General features: G+C 46.8%; 2 protein-coding genes across 6 annotated transcripts in view; one reads left to right on the top strand and one right to left on the bottom strand.

Annotated features, from left to right (window-relative positions):
• Positions 1–5,533, top strand: part of rnf141 (ring finger protein 141) — a 34,474-nt gene extending 28,941 nt beyond the window's left edge. For all 3 annotated transcript variants that reach the window (XM_070899448.1, XM_070899450.1, XM_070899449.1), the window contains exon 6: positions 1,466–5,533. In XM_070899448.1, coding sequence (XP_070755549.1) covers positions 1,466–1,616 — 151 coding nt within the window. In that variant the 3' untranslated portion in view covers positions 1,617–5,533. The remainder of the gene's footprint in view (positions 1–1,465) is intronic.
• A 964-nt stretch (positions 5,534–6,497) lies between these two features.
• Positions 6,498–25,108, bottom strand: part of ampd3a (adenosine monophosphate deaminase 3a) — an 82,686-nt gene continuing 64,075 nt past the window's right edge. For 2 of the 3 annotated variants that reach the window (XM_070899446.1, XM_070899445.1), the window contains exons 12-15: positions 20,007–20,127; positions 18,217–18,390; positions 15,638–15,748; positions 6,498–7,162 (exon numbers count right to left, since the gene is read on the bottom strand). In XM_070899446.1, the coding sequence (XP_070755547.1) occupies positions 6,986–7,162; positions 15,638–15,748; positions 18,217–18,390; positions 20,007–20,127 (583 nt within the window). In that variant the 3' untranslated portion in view covers positions 6,498–6,985. The remainder of the gene's footprint in view (positions 7,163–15,637; positions 15,749–18,216; positions 18,391–20,006; positions 20,128–25,108) is intronic. The other variant, XM_070899447.1, reaches the window with a different exon arrangement.

The following is a 25,108-nucleotide window of genomic DNA, read 5'->3' as shown; positions in this document are numbered from 1 at the left end:
CGTTTGTTGCCGCGGAGGGGAGGGAGGGGAAGGAGACAGTGAGAAGGGAAGCCTCAGTGCTGATGTGCTGATGGCAATGTGATTTTATTAAAAAATGTTCAAAAATTAAACAGCTACAAAGAACTACAAAAATGGCCGAGTGCCAATGTATTTTTTCACACTGAGTATGCGCGAACGCTGCAATGCGCACGCGCAGCGTTGCCGGCAGGAAAAAAACTAATTTAAATAGTACCCGCCCCCTCCCACTTACAAAATCGGCGTGAGTGTAGGCTCCGCCCCCCTGGGCGCCGCGCCAAACAGACAAGGAGCTGCAAAGCGCTTGAGAATAACGCGTTTTTTTTCTGGCGCCGTCTTAGGCGCGAAAAACGGGCGCCCAGCTCGGAGGGGCACCCGTTTTTTATCCTGTGGAAACTTGGGCCCATGGATGCTCCATTTATCTCTAATTCCAAAAGCTTATTTTCAAACCTCCTGGCATCAGTGTTACGAGTTAAATCTCGGCCTTCCACACCTGCCTTTCCCAGTTTTACCCTTTAGTTCTATTTGCATTTTCCTTTGCCTGGTCTTCCCACGACTCTTGTTCAACCAAAGCCCTGATCACCGAAGCATTAGCTCCACTTCTAAATCTCATCTAAACGAATCTCAATTACGCTATTTCTTTGGTGTTTAAATGCAAGTTGTTGTGGTGCCAATATCTTGGCTCCCCACTAGCCGTACGGTGCACTCCATCCTTCCTGTCCAAACATTTTGGAATCCGAATGCTGCAGCACAGAAGCAGGCCATTTGACCAATCCCACCCAGCCACATGAGATGTTAGAACAGTTAACCAAAAGCTTGGACAAAGAGGTAGGTTTTAAGGAATGACTTAAAGTTGGAGAGGTTTAGGGAGGGAATTCCAGAGCTTGGGGCCCAGGCAGCTGAAGGCACGGCCGCCAATGGTGAAGTGATTGAAATCGGGGATGCTCAAGAGGACAGAATTGGAGGAGCGCAGAGATCTTGGGTGGGGGGGGTTGTGAGGCTGGAGGAGATTACAGAGATAGGGAGGGGCGAGGTCATGGAGGGGTTTGAACACAAGGATGTGAATTTTGAAATAGAGGCGTTGCTTAACTGGGAGCCAATGTAGATCAGCGAGCACAGGGGGTGATGGGTGAGCGGGACTTGGTGTGAGTTAGGACATGGGCAGCGAGCACAGGGGGTGATGGGTGAGCGGGACTTGGTGCGAGTTAGGACATGGGCAGCGAGCACAGGGGGTGATGGGTGAGCAGGACTTGGTGCGAGTTAGGACATGGGCAGCGAGCACAGGGGGTGATGGGTGAGCAGGACTTGGTGCGAGTTAGGACAAACAGCAAACATCAAAGAATGTTGCAACTAGTTTTGCAACGCTGCTTGCCAGGCTGGCTGAGAGTGAGTGAAAATTTTGCTGTTTAACCCCCCTGAACTGAGAGTTTGTTTCATGTCTTTGTGGCAGGAGCGATCACAACCGGAATTGTCCCATTTGTCGACTGCAAGTGAAGGAAGCCGGCGATTCCTGGGTCGTGTCTGATGCACCTTCCGAAGAGGACATCGCCACTTACATTCTCAAAATGGCAGATGAGGCCGGGCAGCCCCACAAGCCCTAAGATTGATGGGGGCGAGCGAGGAGGCGGGGGGCGTGAATCCTCAGACTGAAGACGTCTCTTTTATAAATAAAAAGGTTTTTTTTTTAAAAACAAGTTTTATGAGCATGGAGGCCGTTGTACATCGGATCACTTTAATATTTGCCCTTGCTGTTCGATCAGGAGTTGAAGCAGATGGAAGCTCGGCTGAAGCGCTTGGTCGTATCCATATTCAGATAAACCCATGGAGAAAATTCCTGCTGGGGTCAAGTTTGCGTTAAGTTCCTGTCTGTAGGACGCTCCGCAGCAATCACTGCATTGTTTGGTTTGCACGTTGACGAAGTGAGAACTCTTGAGTGACTGCTGGTGAGACTTCACGAGAATTGATGAGCAGTGTTTGCCATTTAAAAAAAAACAGAACTTCTAACCCGTTATTTGTGCCTGAGCTGTTCACTGCATGGGAGCTTTGATTTGATTACCGGACGGTGAGAGGTTTGGCGGGGTTCGGTATTGGTGGGATTTAAACATTCGATTTGTGCTTGAACAAGGTGTGAACAGGGTAGGGTGTATTCTGGTGAATCTGCCTTTTGCGAGGGTGCTCCTAGATTTTCTTAAGTGTGGGTTGTCAAATAAATTAGTATTTTGCAAATAGTGATTGATGAGGAGTGACCACACAGTGAGACTGACATCGAGTAAGACTTTAGCTCGTAAAAATAACCTGTTTTGATTTGGAGAGTAAGGTCACTTAAAGGTCACTGCCTGTACCTCCTGTAGACAGCTTGGATTTGCAACAAGAAAATCGACTAGAAATATGTATTAAATATGAATTAATATTTTAATGATTTCACGGGGAAAAAATGGTCCTTTCTGCTTATGTATTTGGGCAGTTATTGAATTTTTAAAAACGCAACTGTTCAGATATCTGTTTGAATAATCTGCTAAATCAGCCCAGATCACACCTGTATTTGCTGCTCCTTTTCCCCATCTCACCGTTCCTCCAGAATCAGCTCGTCCCGTTTAATAGATTCCTCCCATATGTTAGGAATTCCCCTTTGCCTCCTCCCCAAATACACTTTCAGCGTTTTTTTTAAACCAATGCAATGTTTCGATTTTCTTGACCCAGACCGTTTGCGGAAGCCGGGTGTCGAAAGTTATATTTTGTTTTGAGCGCTCCACGAGTCTGGCTCGGTTTCCGTGTTGCATAAAATGCACTTGTTACCGAGCTGGTGTAATTGTGCAATATCCAGCGGATCTTCTGCTGCACTGTTTATAATATATTAACACTTTAGCTCCTTGTGCCAGCTGTGGTTCAGTGGGTAACACACTTGCCCCTGAGTCAGTAGGTTGTTGATTCAAGTCCCACTCCAGGAACTTGAGCACATAAATGTAGGCTGACACTCCAGTGCAGTGCTGAGGGAGCGCTGCACTGTCGGAGGTGCTGTCTTTTGGATAAGACGTTAAATCTAGGCCCCGTCTGCCCTCTCGGGTGGATGTAAAAGGTCTCATGGCACTATTTCGAAGAAGAGCAGGGGAGTTTATCCCCGGTGTCCTAACCAATATTTATCCCTCAACTAACAAAACAAAAAAACAAATTATCTGGTCATTCTCACATTGCTTTGTGGGAGCTTGCTGTGCGCAAATTGACTGCTGCTTTTCCCACATTACAACAGTGACTACACTCCAGATGTACTTCAATGGCTGTAAAGACGTCCGGTGATTGTGAAAGGCGCTGTAGAAATGCAAGTCTTTCCTTGCTTGCCTGATTGGGCTGGAGTTTTTTACCCCAGGAATTACCAAAACTCTTTGCTTCACGATTCCAATGTCAAAACATGCAGTTTAAAGATAGACTGCCACGTGGAGTACAGCAGGTTAACACGAAGCAGTGAAATGCTTCAGGTTCTGCGAGCCTGAAAAGGGTTTCTGTAACCCATTCAAGGGTCTCATCATTCGAGATATGTGCTCCTCGTCTGTACAGCCTTCTCACTCACTGCGATTCATTTACAATACCCTCAGTTGGAAAATCTTTATGACCTCAAGCAGCCTCCACACTTTGAGCAGACTGGGCTCGAAAGTGAGGATTGTAGCCAGCATTGCTAATTCTTTATTTGCACAGGTTAAAATGACTACTAAGTATTAAGCCGTTGTTTTTGATTACAAAGGTGTCGGTTGATGAATAGATGTACATTAATTTGCATTGTTTTGCAGGAAGAAATTGTAAAACTTCCATGTCGGATAGTTTTGGAAAGTTCTCTGCTTTATTGGTGAAATCATTTTCTTTTTAAGTTAGCTTTGACTGTTGGATTTAGTATAATAAAACATTTTCCCATTAACTGAATTATTACCTGTCCTTGAAGTGGTGTTCACTCCCATCCTTCTCCAATCACCAATCTTGGCAAACTGCGATGGTGCCCCGGTGAATGCTAATTACTGAGCTCAAGGCTGTGTGTGCGTGTGTCAGCTGTCGCTCAGTGGGTCGCACACTCGCCTCTGAGTCAGAAGGTCGTGGGTTCAAGTCCCACTCCAGAGACTTGAGCACAAAAATCCAGGCTGACACTTCATTGCAGTGCTGAGGGAGCGCTGCACTGTCAGGTGAGATGTTAAACCGAGGCCCCGTCTGCCCCCTCATGAGAAATAGGAGCAGGAGTAGGCCATTTGGCCCCTCGAGCTTGCTCCGCCATTTAATAAGATAGAAACATAGAAAATAGGTGCAGGAGGAGGCCATTCGGCCCTTCGAGCTTGCTCGGCCATTTAATATAATCATGGCCGATCATGCAACTTTCGTACCCCACTCCTGCTTTCTCTCCATACACCTTGATCCCTTTAATAGAACATGGCTGATTTGATCATGGACTCAGCTCCACTTCCCTGCCCGCTCCCCGTAACCTTTTATTCCCTTATCGCTTAAAAGTCTATCTCCGCCTTGAATATATTCAATGACCCAGCATCCATAGCTCTCTGGGGCAGAGAATTCCAGATTTACAACCCTCTGAAAGAAGACATTTCTCCTCATCTCAGTTTTAAATGGGATGCCCGTTATTCTGAGACTATGCCCCCTAGTTTTAAGTTTCCTCTGAGTGGAAATACCCTCTCTGCATCCACCTTGTCGAGCCCCCTCATTATCTTATAAGTTTCTATAAGATCACCTCTCATTCTTCTGAACTCCAATGAGTATAGGCTCAACCTATCTTCATAAATCAACCCCCTCATCTCCGGAATCAACCTAGTGAACCTTCTCTGAACAGCCTCTAATGCAAGTATATCCTTCCTTAAATAGAGATCAAAACTACACGCAGTACTCCAGGTGTGGCCTCACCAATACCCTGTACAGTTGTAACAGGACTTCTCTGCTTTTATACTCCAGGTGAATGTAAAACATCCCATGGTACTATTTTGAAGAAGAGCAGGGGAGTTATCCCTGGTGTCATGGGGCCAATATTTATCCCTCAATCAACATAACAAAAACAGATTATCTGGTCATTATCACATTGCTGTTTGTGGGATTTGGCTGCCGCGTTTCCTACATTACAACCGTGACTACACTCCAAAAGTACTTCATTGGCTGTAAAGCGCTTTGAGATGTCCGGTGGTCGTGAAAGGCGCTATATAAATGGGTGGAAGATGCCTGTGTGTGAGCTCTTTTAACATGAGGTGGCCATTGCACAGCGGAAGGAACGTGCGGCAACCCAGACTCTCCATCCACCCTTTCCTTCAACCACTGTCTGTCTCACCTGTGACAGAGACTGTAATTCCCGCATTGGACTGTACAGCCACCTGAGAACTCACTTTTAGAGTGGAAACAAGTCTTCCTCGATTTCGAAGGACTGCCTATGATGAAGATATAAATGCAAGATTTTCTGTGTCTGCTTGCCTGGGATTGTTGTTGGTGGGGCAGGGGGAGAAAACTTGGCTATGTATGTGTGCATGTATAATTAATAAAAACCATTAGAGCAGGTTACATTTGCCTATTATCCAAAGCTGCATAAGGAAGTCTGGAGTAAATATTGAATGTTTACCATTTTTAAACTATTTATGATATTCCAGCATGAGTGCAGCCCTCCCTCAGTACTGCCCCTCCGACAGTGCAGCGCTCCCTCAGTACTGCCCCTCCGACAGTGCAGCGCTCTCTCACTACTGACCTTCCGACAGTGCAGCGCTCCTTCAGTACTGCCCCTCCAACAGTGCAGTACTCCCCCAGTACTGACCCTCCCGACAGTGCAGCGCTCCCTCAGTACTGACCCTCCAACAGTGCAGCGCTCCCTCAGTACTGACCCTCGACAGTGCAGGGTTCCCTCAGTACTGCCTGTCCGACAGTGCAGCACTCCCTCAGTACTGACCCTCCAACAGTGCAGCGTTCTCTTAGTACTGCCCCTCCGACAGTGCAGCACTCCCTCAGTACTGCCCCTCCGACAGTGCAGCACTCCCTCAGTACTGCCCCTCCGACAGTGCAGCGCTCCCTCAGTACTGCCCCTCCGACAGTGCAGCGCTCCCTCAGTACTGCCCCTCCGACAGTGCAGCGCTCCCTCAGTACTGCCCCTCCGACAGTGCAGCACTCCCTCAGTACTGCCCCTCCAACAGTACATGGCTCCCTCAGTACTGCCCCTCCGACAGTGCAGCACTCCCTCAGTACTGACCCTCGATAGTGCATGGCTCCCTCAGTACTGCCCCTCCGACAGTACAGTACTCCCTCGGTACTGCACTGGGAGTCTGCCTGGATTATGTGCTCAAGTCTCTTGAGTGGGGCTTAAACCCACGACCTCCTGACTCAGATGCGAGAGTGCCACTCACTGAGCCACGGCCGACACCCTATCAGTTTGAACTAATCAACGTGAACAGTGCTCCTGGTGCTGCAGTACTTGTGAATGCCTCTTCATTTGTTGTCGAACAAAAAGCCCGACAGAACCTCGGTGAGAGTGGCCACCTTTATTTCATTTAATGGTTTTAGCCAATAAAATTTCACTCCTCAGCGAAGTACGTAAAAGAAGTAACAATATACATGAAATAGACAAATCAAATACAGCAGGTTTTTATAAAAATAACTTCTAGAACTTAATGCCAAAACACCTACACCTAGTGCGAGGAACAGAGTAACATGGCCTGGCTGGATTAGTATTTTAATCGGCATCGAAATCTTTCCAGGTTATATTTAAATTGTGTACTGTACACTTTATACAGTAATATACTATATTCTATATATATATTCACAGTATCTGCACTAGGATTTATTATTTAAAAAGAAAATTATTTTGAAATATAATTATGCGTCAGGCGAGCAGTATTACTAATCCAGTGAAATACATGCAATAATCCATCATTGGGTCGGCTGGTATCGAAGGCGGATGATACAGTCCATGACCGATCTCCCTCTGTGCCCCAGCGAATGAGAGAGGCCGCCGCTAGTCAATCGACATGCTGATCTCCGTCGCCTTCACGGCGTCCACCAGGAAGGAGAGCTCGTTGCACAGCGTCTCGTACCGAAACGCCATCCGGATCTGAGCCACGTTGGTCTTGCGGATATCGTTCCCCTCCGGCCCTTCCTTTAAGTAGTTCACCCCCAAGAAGTGTTGCTTCTCCTTTTTAAAGAGAAATTTAAAGGGCAGGGTATTAGTTCTGCTCGTCACCTTGTCCGAATCAGTGAGAAACCATCCCCCGTCTCCACAGGCGCAATGAATTTTTCTTTAAAAAAAATAAATTGTTGCAAAAATCATTCTGCCACTCACTCTCTAAGACTTGCATTTCTATAGCGCCTTTCACAACCTCACGACGTCCCAAAGCGTTTTACAGCCACGGAGTATTTTTGGAGTGCAGTCACTGTTGTAATGTAGGAAACCCGGCAGCCAATTTGCGCACAGCAAGCTCCCACAAGCAGCAATGTGATAATCACCAGATAATCTGCTTTTAATGATGTTGGTTGAGGGATAAATATTGGCCATGACACCGGGGATAACTCCCCTATTCTTCTTCGAAATAGTGCCATGGGATCTTTAACGTCCACCTGAGAGAGCAGACGGGGCCTTGGTTTAACATCTCATCCGAAAGACGGCATCTCCGACAGTGCAGCACTCCCTCAGTCTGCCCCTCCGTCAGTGCAGCCCTCCCTCAGTACTGACCCTTCGACAGCACAGCGCTCTCTCAGTACTGCCCCTCCGACAGTGCAGCCCTCCCTCAGTACTGCCCCTCCGACAGTGCAGCCCTCCTTCAGTACTGCCCCTCCGACAGTGCAGTGCTCCCTCACTACTGCCCCTCCAACAGTGCAGCGCTCCCTCAGTACTGCCCCTCCGACAGTGCAGCGCTCCCTCAGTACTGACCCTCCGACAGTGCAGCGCTCCCTCAGTTCTGCCCCTCCGACAATGCAGCGCTCCCTCAGTACTGCCCCTCCGACAGTGCGGCGCTCCCTCAGTACTGCCCCTCTGACAGTGCAGCGCTCCCTCAGTACTGCCCCTCTTACAGTGCAGCGCTCTCTCAGTACTGCACTGGGAGTGTCAGCCTAGATTTTTGTGCTCAAGTCTCTGGAGTTGGAACTTGAACCCACAACCTCCTGACTGAGGTGAGTGTGCTACCCACGGCCGACACCAGTCCTCGTTTAATTCTCTGGTGCAGTGACTGTTTTATTTAATACATTCTTCCGCAGCAGACAATCATAACCTGCAACTCGCGTCCCTACCCAACTGGTATACCCTCAGTATAACCAGAGCTATGAGTTTATCCTTCACTTGCAAACCAATCGATGGAAGCCACAGGGGTCAGTCTCACAGCATTAATCATCTAACGTGCTTTCAGTGATCAATTCCAATGGGCCTGGCAACAAAGATACGAGTATAAAAAGCAATAATTCTTCACTTCCGGAAATACTGTCTCCAACCGTATTGATTCTCAGCTCTGCCTGCTGGAATACGAGCACAGACGGTTATGGGAAATACATTCCCCGTGAGAGAAAGAGTTGGCACACTGTGAGAGTTTGCACTCGGTCGCTGGTCATGTTTCACTGCTTGAACTTCACAATTACGTCATGTTACAAGTTCTAAATGTTCTTTCCATTCTCTCAGTGCAACAGAGGGACAGGGCCATGCTGCACCATGTGACTCGCACTTTCAAAGCAAAGGCAGAATCTGGTGACAACAGGACATGAAACGGAGAGGACAAGTCCTACTATCCGCCGTGGCTCAATGTGCAGCACTCTCTCGCCTCCGAGTCAGAGATCATAGATTCAAGTCCCACTCCATGAACATCAGCACAAAAATCCAATCTGACATTGAGGGAGTGCCGCACTGTCGGAGGGGCAGTACTGAGGGAGGGCTGCACTGTTGGAGGGATAGTACTGTCGGAGGGGCAGTACTGAGGGAGGGCTGCACTGTTGGAGGGGTAGTACTGTCGGAGGGGCAGTACTGAGGGAGTGCCGCACTGTCGGAGGGGCAGTACTGAGGGAGGGCTGCACTGTCGGTGGGGTACTGACGGAGGGCTGCACTGTTGGAGGGGCAGTACTGAGGGAGTGCTGCACTGTCGGAGGGTCAGTACTGAGGGAGGGCTGCACTGTCGGAGGGGCAGTACTGAGGGAGGGCTGCACTGTCGGAGGGGCAGTACTGAGGGAGCGCCGCACTGTCGGAGGGGCAGTACTGAGGGAGTGCCGCACTCGGAGGGGCAGTACTGAGGGAGGGTTGCACTGTCGGAGGTGTACTGAGGGAGGGCTGCACTGTTGGAGGGGCAGTACTGAGGGAGTGCCGCACTGTCGGAGGGGCAGTACTGAGGGAGGGTTGCACTGTCGGAGGTGTACTGAGGGAGGGCTGCACTGTTGGAGGGCAGTACTGAGGGAGTGCTGCACTGTCGGAGGTGCCGTCTTTCAGATGAGACGTTAAACTAAAACCCCATCTGCTTCAGCAGGTGGACATAAAAGATCATTATTCGAAGAAGAGCAGGGTCCTGCTCCCCGGTGTCCTGGGGCTAGCTAATATTTATCCCTCAACCAACATCACTAAAACAGATTATCTGGTCATTATTGTCATGTATTCAACCAGCATTGTAACCCATGTATAATCTGACCTACGTTGTACACTGTGAGAACAATGACCACAAGGTGGTGAACTTGTGGGAGACACTCCTAACCTGGACCTTCAGATATAAAAGGGGAAGCTCCACCCACTTCCATCACTTGAGTGCTAAGGAATAAAGGACAGGTCACAGACTGACCTTCTCTCAAGCATGGGCCTCGTGTGCATTTATACTTAGAAACATAGAAAATAGGTGCAGGAGTAGGCCATTCGGCCCTTCTAGCCTGCACCGCCATTCAATGAGTTCATGGCTGAACATGCAACTTCAGTAGCCCATTCCTGCTTTCTCAGCATACCCCTTGATCCCCCTAGTAGTAAGGACTTCATCTAACTCCTTTTTGAATATATTTAGTGAATTGGCCTCAACAACTTTCTGTGGTATAGAATTCCACAGGTTCACCACTCTCTGGGTGAAGAAATTCCTCCTCATCTCGGTCCTAAATGGCTTACCCCTTATCCTTAGACTGTGTCCCCTGGTTCTGGACTTCCCCAACATTGGGAACATTCTTCCTGCATCTAACCTGTCTAATCCCGTCAGAATTTTAAACGTTTCTATGAGTTCCCCTCTCATTCTTCTGAACTCCAGTGAATACAAGCCCAGTTGATCCAGTCTTTCTTGATAGGTCAGTCCCACCATCCAGGGAATCAGTCTGGTGAACCTTCGCTGCACTCCCTCAATAGCAAGAATGTCCTTCCTCAGGTTAGGAGACCAAAACTGTACACAATACTCCAGGTGTGGCCTCACCAAGGCCCTGTATAACTGTAGCAACATCCCCCTGCCCCTGTACTCAAATCTCCTCGCTATGAAGGCCAACATGCCATTTGCTTTCTTAACCGCCTGCTGTACCTGCATGCCAACCTTCAATGACTGATGTACCATGACACCCAGGTCTCTTTGCACCTCCCCTTTTCCTAATCTGTCACCATTCAGATAATAGTCTGTCTCTCTGTTTTTACCACCAAAGTGAATAACCTCACATTTATCCACATTATACTTCATCTGCCATGCATTTGCCCATTCACCTAACCTATCCAAGTCGCTCTGCAGCCTCATAGCATCCTCCTCGCAGCTCACACTGCCACCCAACTTAGTGTCATCCGCAAATTTGGAGATACTACATTTAATCCCCTCGTCTAAATCATTAATGTACAGTGTAAACAGCTGGGGCCCCAGCACAGAACCTTGCGGTACCCCACTAGTCACTGTCTGCCATTCTGAAAAGTCCCCATTTACTCCTACTCTTTGCTTCCTGTCTGACAACCAGTTCTCAAACCATGTCAGCACATTACCCCCAATCCCATGTGCTTTAACTTTGCACATTAATCTCTTGTGTGGGACCTTGTCGAAAGCCTTCTGAAAGTCCAAATATACCACATCAACTGGTTCTCCCTTGTCCACTCTACTGGAAACATCCTCAAAAAATTCCAGAAGATTTGTCAAGCATGATTTCCCTTTCACAAATCCATGCTGACTTGGACCCATCATGTCACCTCTTTCCAAATGCACTGCTATGACATCCTTAATAATTGATTCCATCATTTTACCCACTACCGATGTCAGGCTGACCGGTCTATAATTCCCTGTTATCTCTCTCCCTCCTTTTTTTTAAAGTGGGGTTACATTGGCTACCCTCCACTCCATAGGAACTGATCCAGAGTCAATGGAATGTTGGAAAATGACTGTCAATGCATCCACTATTTCCAAGGCCACCTCCTTAAGTACTCTGGGATGCAGTCCATCAGGCCCTGGGGATTTATCGGCTTTCAATCCCATCAATTTCCCCAACACAATTTCCCGACTAATAAGGATTTCCCTCAGTTCCTCCTCCTTACTAGACCCTCCGAACCCTTTTATATCCAAAAGTGTCCTCCTTAGTGAATACCGAACCAAAGTACTTGTTCAATTGGTCCGCCATTTCTTTGTTCCCCGTTATGACTTCCCCTGATTCTGACTGCAGGGGACCTACGTTTGTCTTTACTAACCTTTTTCTCTTTACATATCTATAGAAACTTTTGCAATCCGTCTTTAATGTTCCCTGCAAGCTTCTTCTCGTACTCCATTTTCCCTGCCCTAATCAAACCCTTTGTCCTCCTCTGCTGAGTTCTAAATTTTTCCCAGTCCCCAGGTTCGCTGCTATTTCTGGCCAATTTGTATGCCACTTCCTTGGCTTTAATACTATCCCTGATTTCCCTTGATAGCCACGGTTGAGCCACCTTCCCTTTTTTATTTTTATGCCAGACAGGAATGTACAATTGTTGTAGTTCATCCATGCGGTCTCTAAATGTCTGCCATTGCCCATCCACAGTCAACCCCTTCAGTATCATTCGCCAATCTATCTTAGCCAATTCACGCCTCATACCTTCAAAGTTACCCTTCTTTAAGTTCTGGACCATGGTCTCGGAATTAACTGTTTCATTCTCCATCCTAATGCAGAATTCCACCATATTATGGTCACTCTTCCCCAAGGGGCCTCGCACAACAAGATTGCTAATTAATCCTCTCTCATTACACAACACCCTAGTTGGTTCCTCGACATATTGGTCTAAAAAATCATCCCTTATGCACTCCAGGAAATCCTCCTCCACCGTATTGCTTCCAGTTTGGTTAACCCAATCTATGTGCATATTAAAGTCACCCATTATAACTGCTGCACCTTTATTGCACGCACCCCTAATTTCATGTTTGATGCCCTCCCCAACATCACTACTACTGTTTGGAGGTCTGTACACAACTCCCACTAACGTTTTTTGCCCTTTGGTGTTCTGCAGCTCTACCCATATAGATTCCACATCATCCATGCTAATGTCCTTCCGAACTATTGCCTTAATTTCCTCCTTAACCAGCAATGCTACCCCACCTCCTTTTCCTTTTATTCTATCTTTCCTGAATGTTGAATACCCCTGGATGTTGAGTTCCCAGCCCTGATCATCCTGGAGCCACGTCTCCGTAATCCCAATCACATCATATTTGTATAGTAAGGACGTATCAATGGCGACAAGAAACTGGGATTTAAACCACGCGAGCATGGCCACTAGCAGAACAGGCAAGAGGTACTGTGTTAAGGAATGGTTGGGACAGAGATTCAACATTGTTAAAGCAGCACACAGTTCTCCAGGCAGACAAGAGCAATCGGGCATGCCCCAACATGTAGTCGAACCCAGAGGGGGAGTTCGACAGAGACAATGGCAAGCTGAACGGCAATTCACGCCATTGCAAGGGACAATGCGGCCAGTAATGGGGCCATCAACACCTGTTAATGGCGCACTCAAGGACAATCACAGGTGCAGGGATGAACTCTCGATTCAGGCCAATTGCCTATTGTGGGAAAACTGTGTAGTCATGCCCCAGATGGGCAGAGAGGTGTTCATCAGAGAACTCCACAATGAGCACCCAGGCATTGTCATGATGAAGGCAATTGCCAGGTCACACGTTTGGTAGCCAGGGATAGACGCAGATTTTGAACTTTGTGTTCGCAGATGCAACACGTGTGCCCAGCTAGGCAATGCGCCCAGGGAAGCACCCCTTAACCCCTGGTCCTGGCCCGCCAAGCCTTGGTCATGCATCCATGTGGACTACGCAGGTCCTTTCATGGGAAAAATGTTTTTGGTTGTAGTAGACGCCTACTCCAAATGGATCGAGTGTGACATTTTAAATTCAAGCACATCCTCTGCCACGGTAGAAAGTCTATGGGCAATGTTCGCCGTCCACGGTCTACCGGACATCTTGGTCAGCGACAATGGCCTGTGCTTCACAAGCACTGAATTCCAGGACTTCATGGCAGGCAATGGAATTAACCATGTCAGAATGGCACCATTCAAGCCGACCTCAAACGGCCAGGCAGAACGAGCAGTGCAGATAATCAAACACGGGATGCTCAGAATCTAAGGGGGTTCCCTACAAAGACGTTTATCACGCCTCCTGTTGGCCTACAGATCCCGACCACACTCGCTCACAGAGTTCCATCCGCAGAGCTGCTAATGAAAAGGACGCTCAAAACCCAGCTATCCCTTATACACCTCACCATGAAAGAAATTTTCGAGAGCAGGCACCAGTCACAATATGACTACCATGACAGGAATGCGAGGGCGCGATGTATTGATGTAAATGACCCTGTTTTTGTCCTCAACTACGCTGCAGGGCCCAAATGGTTCGCAGACACTGTGATTGCCAAAGAGGGAAATAGGATTCTGGAAGTTAAACTTACCAATGGACAAATCTGCCGCAAACATGTGGATCAAACAAAAAGGAGGTTCAGCAACCCCATAGAAGAAGCAGAGGAAGAACACGATGTAGAGTTCACTCCTCCACAGGTGACCGAACACAGGAACCAAAGGGGGGAGAGCCCAGTCACTGTGGGCAGTCCGGACAGGCCTGAGGCACCGCAAACAGCAGACACTCAGGCCAGAGCCCAACAACCGGAGCCCCAACTCAGGCGCTCTACAAGGGAGCGTAAACCACCAGAGAGACTTAACTTGTGATCCCAATAAGACTTTGGGGGGAAGGTGATGTCATGTATTCAACCAGCATTGTAACCCATGTATAATCTGACCTAAGTTGTACACCGTGAGAACAATGACCACTAGGTGGTGAACGTGTGGGAGACACTCCTAACCTGGACCTTCAGATATAAAAGGGGAAGCTCCACCCACTTCCTGCACTTGAGTGCTAAGGAATAAAGGACAGGTCACAGACTGACCTTCTCTCAAGCATGGGCCTCGTGTGCATTTATACTGTATAGTAAGGACGTATCAATTATCACGTTGCTGTTTGTTGGAGGCTGCTGTGTTTCCCACATGACGACAGTGACCAATGTTCCGTGTACTGCTCCTGGGGTCCCACGCAGCTGGTGAGACGGCTTTTAAATTGAAATAAAACGCCCATGTGCGGAATTGTGACTGGGCCGCACAGCCCAAAATGAAATTACGGGGAGCATGGAGAGCGACTACACTGTAAAGCGCTTTGGAATGTCCTCAGGTTGGGAAAGCGCTGTAGAAATGCTGGTTATTTTTTTCCCCCTGTTACCCGCTCAAACGTGTCTATTCATTGGTCAGTAATATAACCGTCCGTAAGACCCACGCTATTCTGTTTTAGTCTGTATCTGTGATACGGTCCCAGTTTAACCCTGCTAGCCTAGAGAATGGGCAGCCACGAGATACATCACTGCCCCTCTTGCAATCAGGGAAGAGCCAGGGAGCAGATTTGCAGCTCTGAAAATTCACTGGGGCAACTTCTGGTGCAAGTGGCCGGAATCCCCAGCGCTGACCCCCAGGATCAGGAGGAGGACTCCTGAACTTCGATATTCCAGGTGTGGTGTGACGTGTTTCCCTCTCTCTCCCTCCCCCCTCCCTACATTACAACAGCGACTACACTTCAAAAAGTACTTCATTAACTGTGAAGCGCTTTGGGTCTTCCAGTGGTCGTGAAAGGCGCTATATAAATGCAAGTATTTCTTTTTTCCCCCTCCTCCTCCCCCCAGAAAGATGCCAGAAGTTTGCCTTTGGCCCTTTGTATAAAGTGGGGGTGCAAAAATCATCCTCTACCCCACCCAGTAATAAGCGACCTCCCTATTCTTCCTACCAAAATGTAATACCTCAGTTATCTGTGTTGAATTTTCATTTGCCAATTATATGCCCTTCCTGCAAGTTTATTAATGTCCCCCTGTAATTTGTTGCAATCCTCCTCAGTATTGACTATTGCCCCCAATTTGGTTAATGACGGTCCCAAGGTGTCTGTGTACCAGGGGATGGGGCAGGGGAGGCATGAGATGAAAGTCAGCCAGTGGCCTCTGCCACAGACGACACCTCGTTCTCTTCACTTGCCTCCGATTGCTGCCGATGTTTCGCTTGCAGAAGGGGGAATGAAATGGCCCCGATCCGTTTGTGCAAGTCTCAATTCCCTGGCTGTCTGTTCACTGAAAATCTCCACCTCAGTCTCGACTATCGGAGCACTGAGGGCTGACAGTACCGAGATCGTGAAGCCTTGTTAAACATTCGTAGCTTTACCTCATGGGACAAGCCGCTTTGGAGCACACTGTTCCTCGCTATCTCACACAGGTCGCAGGTGGAGAGTTTCCAGACTTGGGCAGCTATTGCATATTCCTCCATCAGTGCCTCCTGGTCCGCAACAGAGCGATTGGTTAGTGGACAACCTCGAAACACCAGCAGCAACACGCCACAGGCCAGAAACAGAGCTATTGCCCTGGTAACACCCTTCCATGTTAACAGGGTTCGAATGTAAAGACTGCTTCGACAGCACCTCCCAAACCCCCGACCTCTACCACCTAGAAGGTCAAGGGCAGCAGGTGCATGGGAACACCACCACCTCCACGTTCCCTTCTGTAATGTATGCACCTGTGAGTATGTTCACAGGTGTGTTGAGTTGTGAGTGGCTTAGCCAGTCACATGATGTTCACAAGACTCAATAAAACCCCAGCCAGTTGGGTTCGGGGGATCCACGATGAGGCAGATCGTTGTGAGCCTGGTGGATGAACTGTAATGTGCAGTGTGACTGTTAAACCTTTTGCTAATAAACCAACTAGTTTTTAATAGCAACGTGTTGCTATGAATTCTTAAGCAAAGAACCCATGGAGCAAAAACATTACACCATCCATTCCACCTTTGGACAGCTATCGGCCATTCCTTCATCATTGTTGGGTCAAAATCCTGGACCATCACCCCTCCCCAGCACCCCACCGACCAATGTCCCCTTTAAACCGCGCAGCGCTTTGAAGCTCCCTCCCAGCCGGCTCACCGGCTGTTAAATAGGAAAAAACGCGCATGCGAGGTATTGTGAATGGGCTGCACACCCAAAAAACTGATTAAAAGGGAGCATTGTTCCTGACCCAACAGCACTGTGGGAGCACCTTCACCACACGGACTGCAGCGGTTCACCACCACCTTCTCGAGGGCAATTAGGGATGGGCAATAAATGCCGGCCTTGCCAGCGATGCCCACATCCCAGGAAACATTTAAAAACTGAATTGAATTATAATCTGAATAAAAGGTGCATTAAATTATGCTGTAAACTTGGGAATGAATTTGTGTTGCCTTTTCAATCCCCATCAAACACACAGCTGTGAGATAGTATGAACGTGACCTTATATGTGTGTCAGGGAGACGATTATTCAAAGGACCAGCGTTTGTTCCTGCCGACAAGGGCAGATTCCAAGTGCCGGTGACCTCCAGCGCCAACCCTCGAAGTTAGTCGGGTCAGAGGTGGATCACCCAGGATAAATAATGGCCATGTGATCCATGCCACTCCACGTGCACTGGCTCAAGATGCTGGATCTGGGCTCAACATATGAGCCAAACTTTTCCTATCTCATAATCCCTCGATACCCTGACCCAACAAAACTCTTATTGCTCTCAGTCCTGAAATTTCCAATTGACCCCCCGCATCCATAACTTTTAGGGGGAGAGAGTTCCAGATTCCCACCACTCTTTGTGTGAAGAAATGCTTCCTGACATCATCCCTGAACGGCCTGACTCTAATTTTAAGGTGATGCCCCCTTGTTCTGGACTCCCCCCACCAGAGGAAATAGTTTCTCTCTATCTACCCTATCAAACCCTTTAATCTTCTTAAACAATTCGATTAGATCATCCCTCAACCTTCAGGGGAATAAAAACCAAGTTTATGCAATCTGTCCTCATAAATTAATCCTTTTAGCCCCGTTTACATTAATAAGGCATATGGGATCCTGGGCTTTATAAATAGAGGCATAGAGTACAAAAGCAAAGAAGTTATGATGAACCTTTATAAAACACTGGTTCGGCCTCAATTGGAGTATTGTGTCCAATTCTGGGCACCGCACTTTAGGAAGGATGTGAAGGCCTTAGAGAGGGTGCAGAAAAGATTTACGAGAATGATTCCAGGGATGAGGGACTTCAGTTATGTGGATAGATTGGAGAAGCTGGGGTTGTTCTCCTTGGAGCAGAGAAGGTTGAGAGGAGATTTGATAGAGGTGTTCAAAAAGGGGTCTGGGCAGAGTAGATCGAGAGAAACTGTTCCCATTGGCAGAAAGGTCGAGAACCAGAGGACACAGATTTAAGGTGATTATCAGAAGATCCAAAGGCAACATAAGGAAAACCTTTTTACGCAGTGAGTGGTTAGGATCTGGGATGCACTGTCTGAGAGGGTGGTGGAGGCAGACTCAATCGTGGCTTTCAAAAGCAAATTGGATAAGTATCTGAAGGAAAACAATTTTCAGGCTACGGGGGAAAGGGCAGGAGAGTAGGACTAGCTGGATGCTCTTGCACAGAGCCGGCACAGGCTCAACGGGCCGAATGGCCTCCTTCTGTGCTGTAACCGTTCTATGACTCTATAATTCTAACTTTGTGCAGCCAGTTTTAAAGCATTACTACAAACAACACAGAGCTGGGAATAGCGGGCCATATGTAGGGTTCTAAAACTACATTTTACACGGTGATTTTGTTTTCAGCTTGCTGTTCCAGCTAGGAGCTTCACCCCTGGGTCACACACAGTGCGGGGAATCCTGGGCAGTGTTGACATACACAGCCAGTGAGGCAGAAAATGACCCTATCAGGGTCCGTATGAGCATCGCACAGCACTTGGAGGCACCAACCTTCGTGTAATGGAACTGCATGGGGTCGTCCGTGGACAGAGAGACCTTGAGGCCCTTGTGCAGGAACTCGCGCAGTGGGTTCTTCGAATACTCCAGGAAAAGGCTGTTATTGCTCAGTGGAGACATGGCGATGGGTATCTGAGCAAGGTAGTAGAGATACTGAAGCACTGGGCTCTGGAAAGTTGAAAACACGCATTGAAAGGTCTCCTATGAGGCAATCAGGTATTCTTTATAATTTAATACAAATAAAACCAATATTGCATAGTGCATCACACGAAATCTAAAGTAATTTTTCACTTTGTGGTGGAGGGACAGTACTGAGTGAGCGCTGCACTGTCAGAGGGGCAGTATTGAGAGAGCACTGCACTGTCGGAGGGGCAGTACTGAGGGAGCGCTGCATTGTCGGAGGGACAGTACTGAGAGAGCACCGCACTGTCGGAGCGGCAGTACTACACTGTCGGTGGGGCAGTACTGAGGGAGTGCTGCACCTTTAGAGGAGCAGTATTGAGGGAATGCTGCACTGTCGGTGGGGCAGTACTGAGGGAGTGCTGCACTGTCGGAGGGGCAGTACTGAGGGAGTGCTGCACTGTCGGAGGGGCAGTACTGAAGGAGTACTGCAGTGTTGGAGATGTTGTTCCTCGGGTGAGATGTTAAACCGTGGCCCCGTCCGCCTGCTCAGGTGGCAGTAAAATTCCCGTGGCATTATTCGAGGAACAGCAAAAGAGCTGCCCTGGTGTCCTGGCCAACATTGCTCCCTCAATGAATAGCACCAAACAGATTCACCACTGCTTCTTCCTATTGCAGTTTGTGGGATCTTGCTGTGCGTATCTTGGCTGTTGTGTTTGCCTACATAACAACGTAAGAACTTAACTAACTAGCTGTGAAGAACGTTTGAAAATCCTGAGGGCATATGATGCAGCACTGAAGGAGTCCATTCAGCCCTTCGAGCCTGTGCCGGCTGTGTGTAAGAGCGATCCAATCAGTCCCACACCCCCTGCTCTTTCCCCACAGCCCTGCAAATGCTTTGCCTTCAAATATTTATCCAATTACCTTTTGAAAGTTATTAATGAATCTGCTCCCACTGTCCTTTCAGGCAGTGCGTTCCAGATCACAACAACTCGCTGTGTAAAAACATTCTCCTCATCTCCCTCTGGTTCTTTTGCCAATCACCTTCAATCTGTGCCCTCTGGTTACCGACCCTCCTGCCACTGGAAACAGATTCTCCTCATTTACTCCATCAAAATCCTTCATGATTTTGAACACCTCCATTAAATCTCCTCTCAACCTTCTCTGCTCCAAGGAAAACAACCCCAGCTTCTCCAGTCTCTCAACATAACTGAAGTTGCTCATCCCAGGTACCATTCTAGTAAATCTCTTCTGCACCCTCTCTAAGGCCACTTCAGAGGGAAGACAGTGGTCTTGGTTTTAATTCTTATCCAAAATATGGCACCTCTGACAGTGCAGCACTCCCTTAGTACTGCCCCTCCGACAGTGCGGCGCTCCCTCAGTACTGCCCCTCCGACAGTGCAGCAGCGTTCCCTCAGCACTGCCCCTCCAACAGTGCGGCGCTCCCTCAGTACTGCCCCTTTGACAGTGCAGCACTCCCTCAGTACTGCCCCTCCGACAGTGCGGCGCTCCCTCAGTACTGCCCCTCCGACAGTGCAGCGTTCTCTCAGTACTGCCCCTCCGACAGTGCAGCAGCGTTCCCTCAGTACTGCCCCTCCGACAGTGTGGCGCTCCCTCAGTACTGACCCTCCGACAGTGCAGCATGATGATGTGTGCATCCGTACCTTCTTCAGATTCAGTCCGTGGGAAATGTTGTCCGCTGTTAGAAAGGCTGAAACCAGATGAGTGATTGAACCGGCTTCCCCACAGTGAGGGCGGAACTGGAAGGTGCTGAGCCCTCGTTCTCTGAAAAATAAACCGTACAGCATATTGATCGAGTCAGTGTATTGATCACCGATCAGTGTATTGATCACTGATCAATGTATTGATCGACAGTTAGTGTATTGATTAAAAGTCAGTGTATTGATCAACACTCAATGTATTGATCAACTGTCAGTGTATTGATCGACAGTTAGTGTATTGAACGGCAGTCAGTGTATTGATCACCGATCAGTGTATTGATCACCGATCAATGTATTGATTGAAAGTCAGTGTATTTATCAACAGTCAGTGTATTGATTACCGTTCAGTGTATTGATCACCGATCAATGCATTGATCGACGGTCAGTGTATTGATCCCCGGTCAGTGTATTGATCGACGGCCAGTGTATTGATCGACGGCCAGTGTATTGATCGACAGTCATTGTATTGATCACCGATCAGTTTATGGATCACTGGTCAGTGTATTGTTCGAGAGTCAGTATATTGATCGAAAGTCAGTGTATTGATCGACAGGCAGCGTATTGTTCCCCAGTCAGTATATTGAACGACAGTCAGTGTATTGATCACTGATCAGTGTATTGATCACCGATCAATGTATTGGTCGACAGTGTATTGATCGAGAGTCAGTGTATTGATCACTGATCAGTGTATTGATTGAAAGTTAGTGTATTGATCAACTGTCAGTGTACTGATCGACAGTCAGTTTATTGAGCACCGATCAGTTTATTGATTACCAATCAATTTATTGATCGACAGTCAGTGTAGTAATCACCAGTCAGTGTACTAATCACCAGTCAGTGTATTGATCGACATTCAGTCTAATGATCGACAGTCAGTGTATTGCTCGACGATCAGTGTATTGATCGACAGTCAGCGTTTTGATCAAGAGTCAGGCTAATGATTGAAGGTCAGTGTATTGATCACCCGTGTATTGATCGACAGTCAGTGTATTGATCACCGATCAGTTTATTCTTCATCGGTCAGTGTATTGATCGACGGTCAGTGTATTGATCACCGGTCAGTGTATTGATTGACAGCCAGTGTATTGATCACCAATTGTTTATTGATCACAGATCAGTGTATTAATCGACAGTCAGTGTGTTGATCAACAGTCAGTGTACTGATTGACAGTCAGTGTATTGATTACCGATCAATGTATTGATTAACAGTCAGTGTGTTGATCGACAGTCAGTGTATTGATCACCGGTCAGTATATTGATCGCCAGTCACCTTATTGATCGAGAGTCAGTGTATTGGATCGAGAGTCAGGGTATTGATTGAGAGTCAGTGTATTGATCACCGATCAGTTTATTCATCACCGGTCAGTTTATTGATCGACAGTCAGTTTATTGATCACCGATCGGTTTATTGATCACCGGTCAGCGTATTGATCGACAGTCAGTGTATTGATCGACAGTCAGTGTATTGATCGACGGTCAGTATATTGATAGAGAGTCAGTGTATTGATTGACAGACAGTGTATTGATTGACAGTCAGTTTATTGATCAACAGTCAGTGTATTGATCGACAGTCAGTGTATTGATCGACGGTCAGTATATTGATTGACAGACAGGGTATTGATTGACAGTCAGTGTATTGATCAACAGTCAGTGTATTGATAGAGAGTCAGTATATTGATAGAGAGTCAGTGTATTGATCGGCGGTCAGTGTATTGATTGACAGACAGTGTATTGATAGAGAGTCAGTGTATTGATCGACAGTCAGTGTATTGATCGACAGTCAGTGTATTGATCACCGGTCAGCGTATTGATCGACAGTCAGTGTATCGATCGACGGTCAGTGTATTGATCAACAGTCAGTGTATCGATCGACAGTCAGTGTATCGATCGACAGACAGTGTATTGATCGACAGACAGTGTATTGATCGACAGACAGTGTATTGATCGACAGTCAGTTTATTGATCAACAGTCAATGTATTGATCGACAGTCAATGTATTGATAGAGAGTCAGTGTATCGATCGACAGTCAGTGTATTGATCAACAGTCAGTGTATTGATTGACAGACAGTGTATTGATCGACAGACAGTGTATTGATCAACGGTCAGTGTATTGATTGACAGACAGTGTATTGATCGACAGAGAGTGTATTGATAGAGAGTCAGTGTATTGATCGACAGTCAGTGTATTGATCACTGATCAATGTATTGATCGACAGTCAGTGTATTGATCGACAGCGTACTGATCAGCGGTCATTGTATTGATCTAGAGTCAGTGTACTGATCGACAGTCAGTGTATTGATCGACTGTCAATGTATTGATTAAAAGTTAGTGTATTGATCGAGAATCAGAGTATTGATTAAGGGTCAGTGTATTGATCACCCGTGTATTGATTGACAGTCAGTGTACTGATCACACATCAGTGTATTGATCGACAGTCAGTGTATTGATCGACTGTCAATGTATTGATCGACAGTCAGTGCATAGATCAATAGTCAGTGTATTGATCGACTGTCAGTGTATTGATCGACTGTCAGTGTACTGATCACTGGTCAGTATATTGATCGACAGTCAGTGTATTGATCACCGATCAGTTTATTCTTCATCGGTCAGTGTATTGATCGACGGTCAGTGTATTGATCACCGGTCAGTGTATTGATTGACAGCCAGTGTATTGATCACCAATTGTTTATTGATCACAGATCAGTGTATTAATCGACAGTCAGTGTGTTGATCAACAGTCAGTGTACTGATTGACAGTCAGTGTATTGATTACCGATCAATGTATTGATTAACAGTCAGTGTGTTGATCGACAGTCAGTGTATTGATCACCGGTCAGTATATTGATCGCCAGTCACCTTATTGATCGAGAGTCAGTGTATTGGATCGAGAGTCAGGGTATTGATTGTGGGTCAGTGTATTGATCACCAGTGTATTGATCGACAGTCAGTGTATTGATCACCGGTCAGTGTATTGATCGCCAGTCACCTTATTGATCGAGAGTCAGTGTATTGGATCGAGAGTCAGGGTATTGATTAAGAGTCAGTGTATTGATCACCGATCAGTTTATTCATCACCGGTCAGTTTATTGATCGACAGTCAGTTTATTGATCACCGATCGGTTTATTGATCACCGGTCAGCGTATTGATCGACAGTCAGTGTATTGATCGACAGTCAGTGTATTGATCGACGGTCAGTATATTGATAGAGAGTCAGTGTATTGATAGAGAGTCAGTGTATTGATTGACAGACAGTGTATTGATTGACAGTCAGTTTATTGATCAACAGTAAGTGTATTGATCGACAGTCAGTGTATTGATCGACAGTCAGTATATTGATTGACAGACAGGGTATTGATTGACAGTCAGTGTATTGATCAACAGTCAGTGTATTGATAGAGAGTCAGTATATTGATAGAGAGTCAGTGTATTGATCGACGGTCAGTGTATTGATTGACAGACAGTGTATTGATAGAGAGTCAGTGTATTGATCGACAGTCAGTGTATTGATCGACAGTCAGTGTATTGATCACCGGTCAGCGTATTGATCGACAGTCAGTGTATCGATCGACGGTCAGTGTATTGATCAACAGTCAGTGTATCGATCGACAGTCAGTGTATCGATCGACAGACAGTGTATTGATCGACAGACAGTGTATTGATCGACAGTCAGTTTATTGATCAACAGTCAATGTATTGATCGACAGTCAATGTATTGATAGAGAGTCAGTGTATCGATCGACAGTCAGTGTATTGATCGACAGTCAGTGTATTGATCGACGGTCAGTGTATTGATTGACAGACAGTGTATTGATCGACAGACAGTGTATTGATCAATGGTCAGTGTATTGATTGACAGACAGTGTATTGATCGACAGAGAGTGTATTGGTAGAGAGTCAGTGTATTGATCGACAGTCAGTGTATTGATCACTGATCAATGTATTGATCGACAGTCAGTGTATTGATCGACAGCGTACTGATCAGCGGTCATTGTATTGATCTAGAGTCAGTGTACTGATCGACAGTCAGTGTATTGATCGACTGTCAATATATTGATTAAAAGTTAGTGTATTGATCGAGAATCAGAGTATTGATTAAGGGTCAGTGTATTGATCACCCGTGTATTGATTGACAGTCAGTGTACTGATCACACATCAATGTATTGAACGACAGTCAGTGTATTGATCGACAGTCAGTTTATTGATCGACAGTCAGTGCATAGATCAATAGTCAGTGTATTGATCGACTGTCAGTGTATTGATCGACTGTCAGTGTACTGATCACTGGTCAGTATATTGATCGACAGTCAGTGTATTGATCATCGATCAGGTTATTGATTACCAACCAGTTTATTGATCAACAGTCAGTGTATTGATCAACAGTCATTGCATTGATCACCGATGAGTGTATTGATCGACAGTCGCCGTATTGTTCGAGAGTCAGTGTATTGATCGAGAGTCAGGGTATTGATTGAGGGTAAGCGCATTGATCACTAGTGTATTGATTGACAGTCAGTGTATTGATCGACAATCAGTTTATTCATCGCGTGTCATTGCATTGATCGACAGTCAGTGTATTGTTCACCGGTCAGTGTATTGATCACCGGGTCAGTTTATTGATCACCGGTCAGTGTATTGATCGACAATCAGTTTATTCATCGCGTGTCATTGCATTGATCGACAGTCAGTGTATTGTTCACCGGTCAGTGTATTGAACAGCAGTCAGTGTATTGATCACCGGGTCAGTGTATTGATCGACAGTCAGTGTATTGATCATCGATCAGTTTATTGATCATCGATCAGTGTATTGATCACTGATTAGTGTATTGATCGACAGTCAGTGTATTGATCGACAGTCAGTGTATTGATCACTGATCAAAGTATTGATCGACAGCCAGTGTATTGATCGAGAGTCAGTGTATTGATCGAGAGTCAGTGTATTGATCACTGGTCAGTATATTGATCGAGAGTCAGTGTATTGATCGACAGACAGTGTATTGATCACTGGTCAGTATATTGATCGAGAGTCAGTGTATTGATCGAGA

Source organism: Pristiophorus japonicus, chromosome 14 (assembly GCF_044704955.1).
Source record: "Pristiophorus japonicus isolate sPriJap1 chromosome 14, sPriJap1.hap1, whole genome shotgun sequence".
NCBI classification, from domain to species: domain Eukaryota; kingdom Metazoa; phylum Chordata; class Chondrichthyes; family Pristiophoridae; genus Pristiophorus; species Pristiophorus japonicus.
This window is presented reverse-complemented; position numbering and strand designations above follow the sequence as displayed.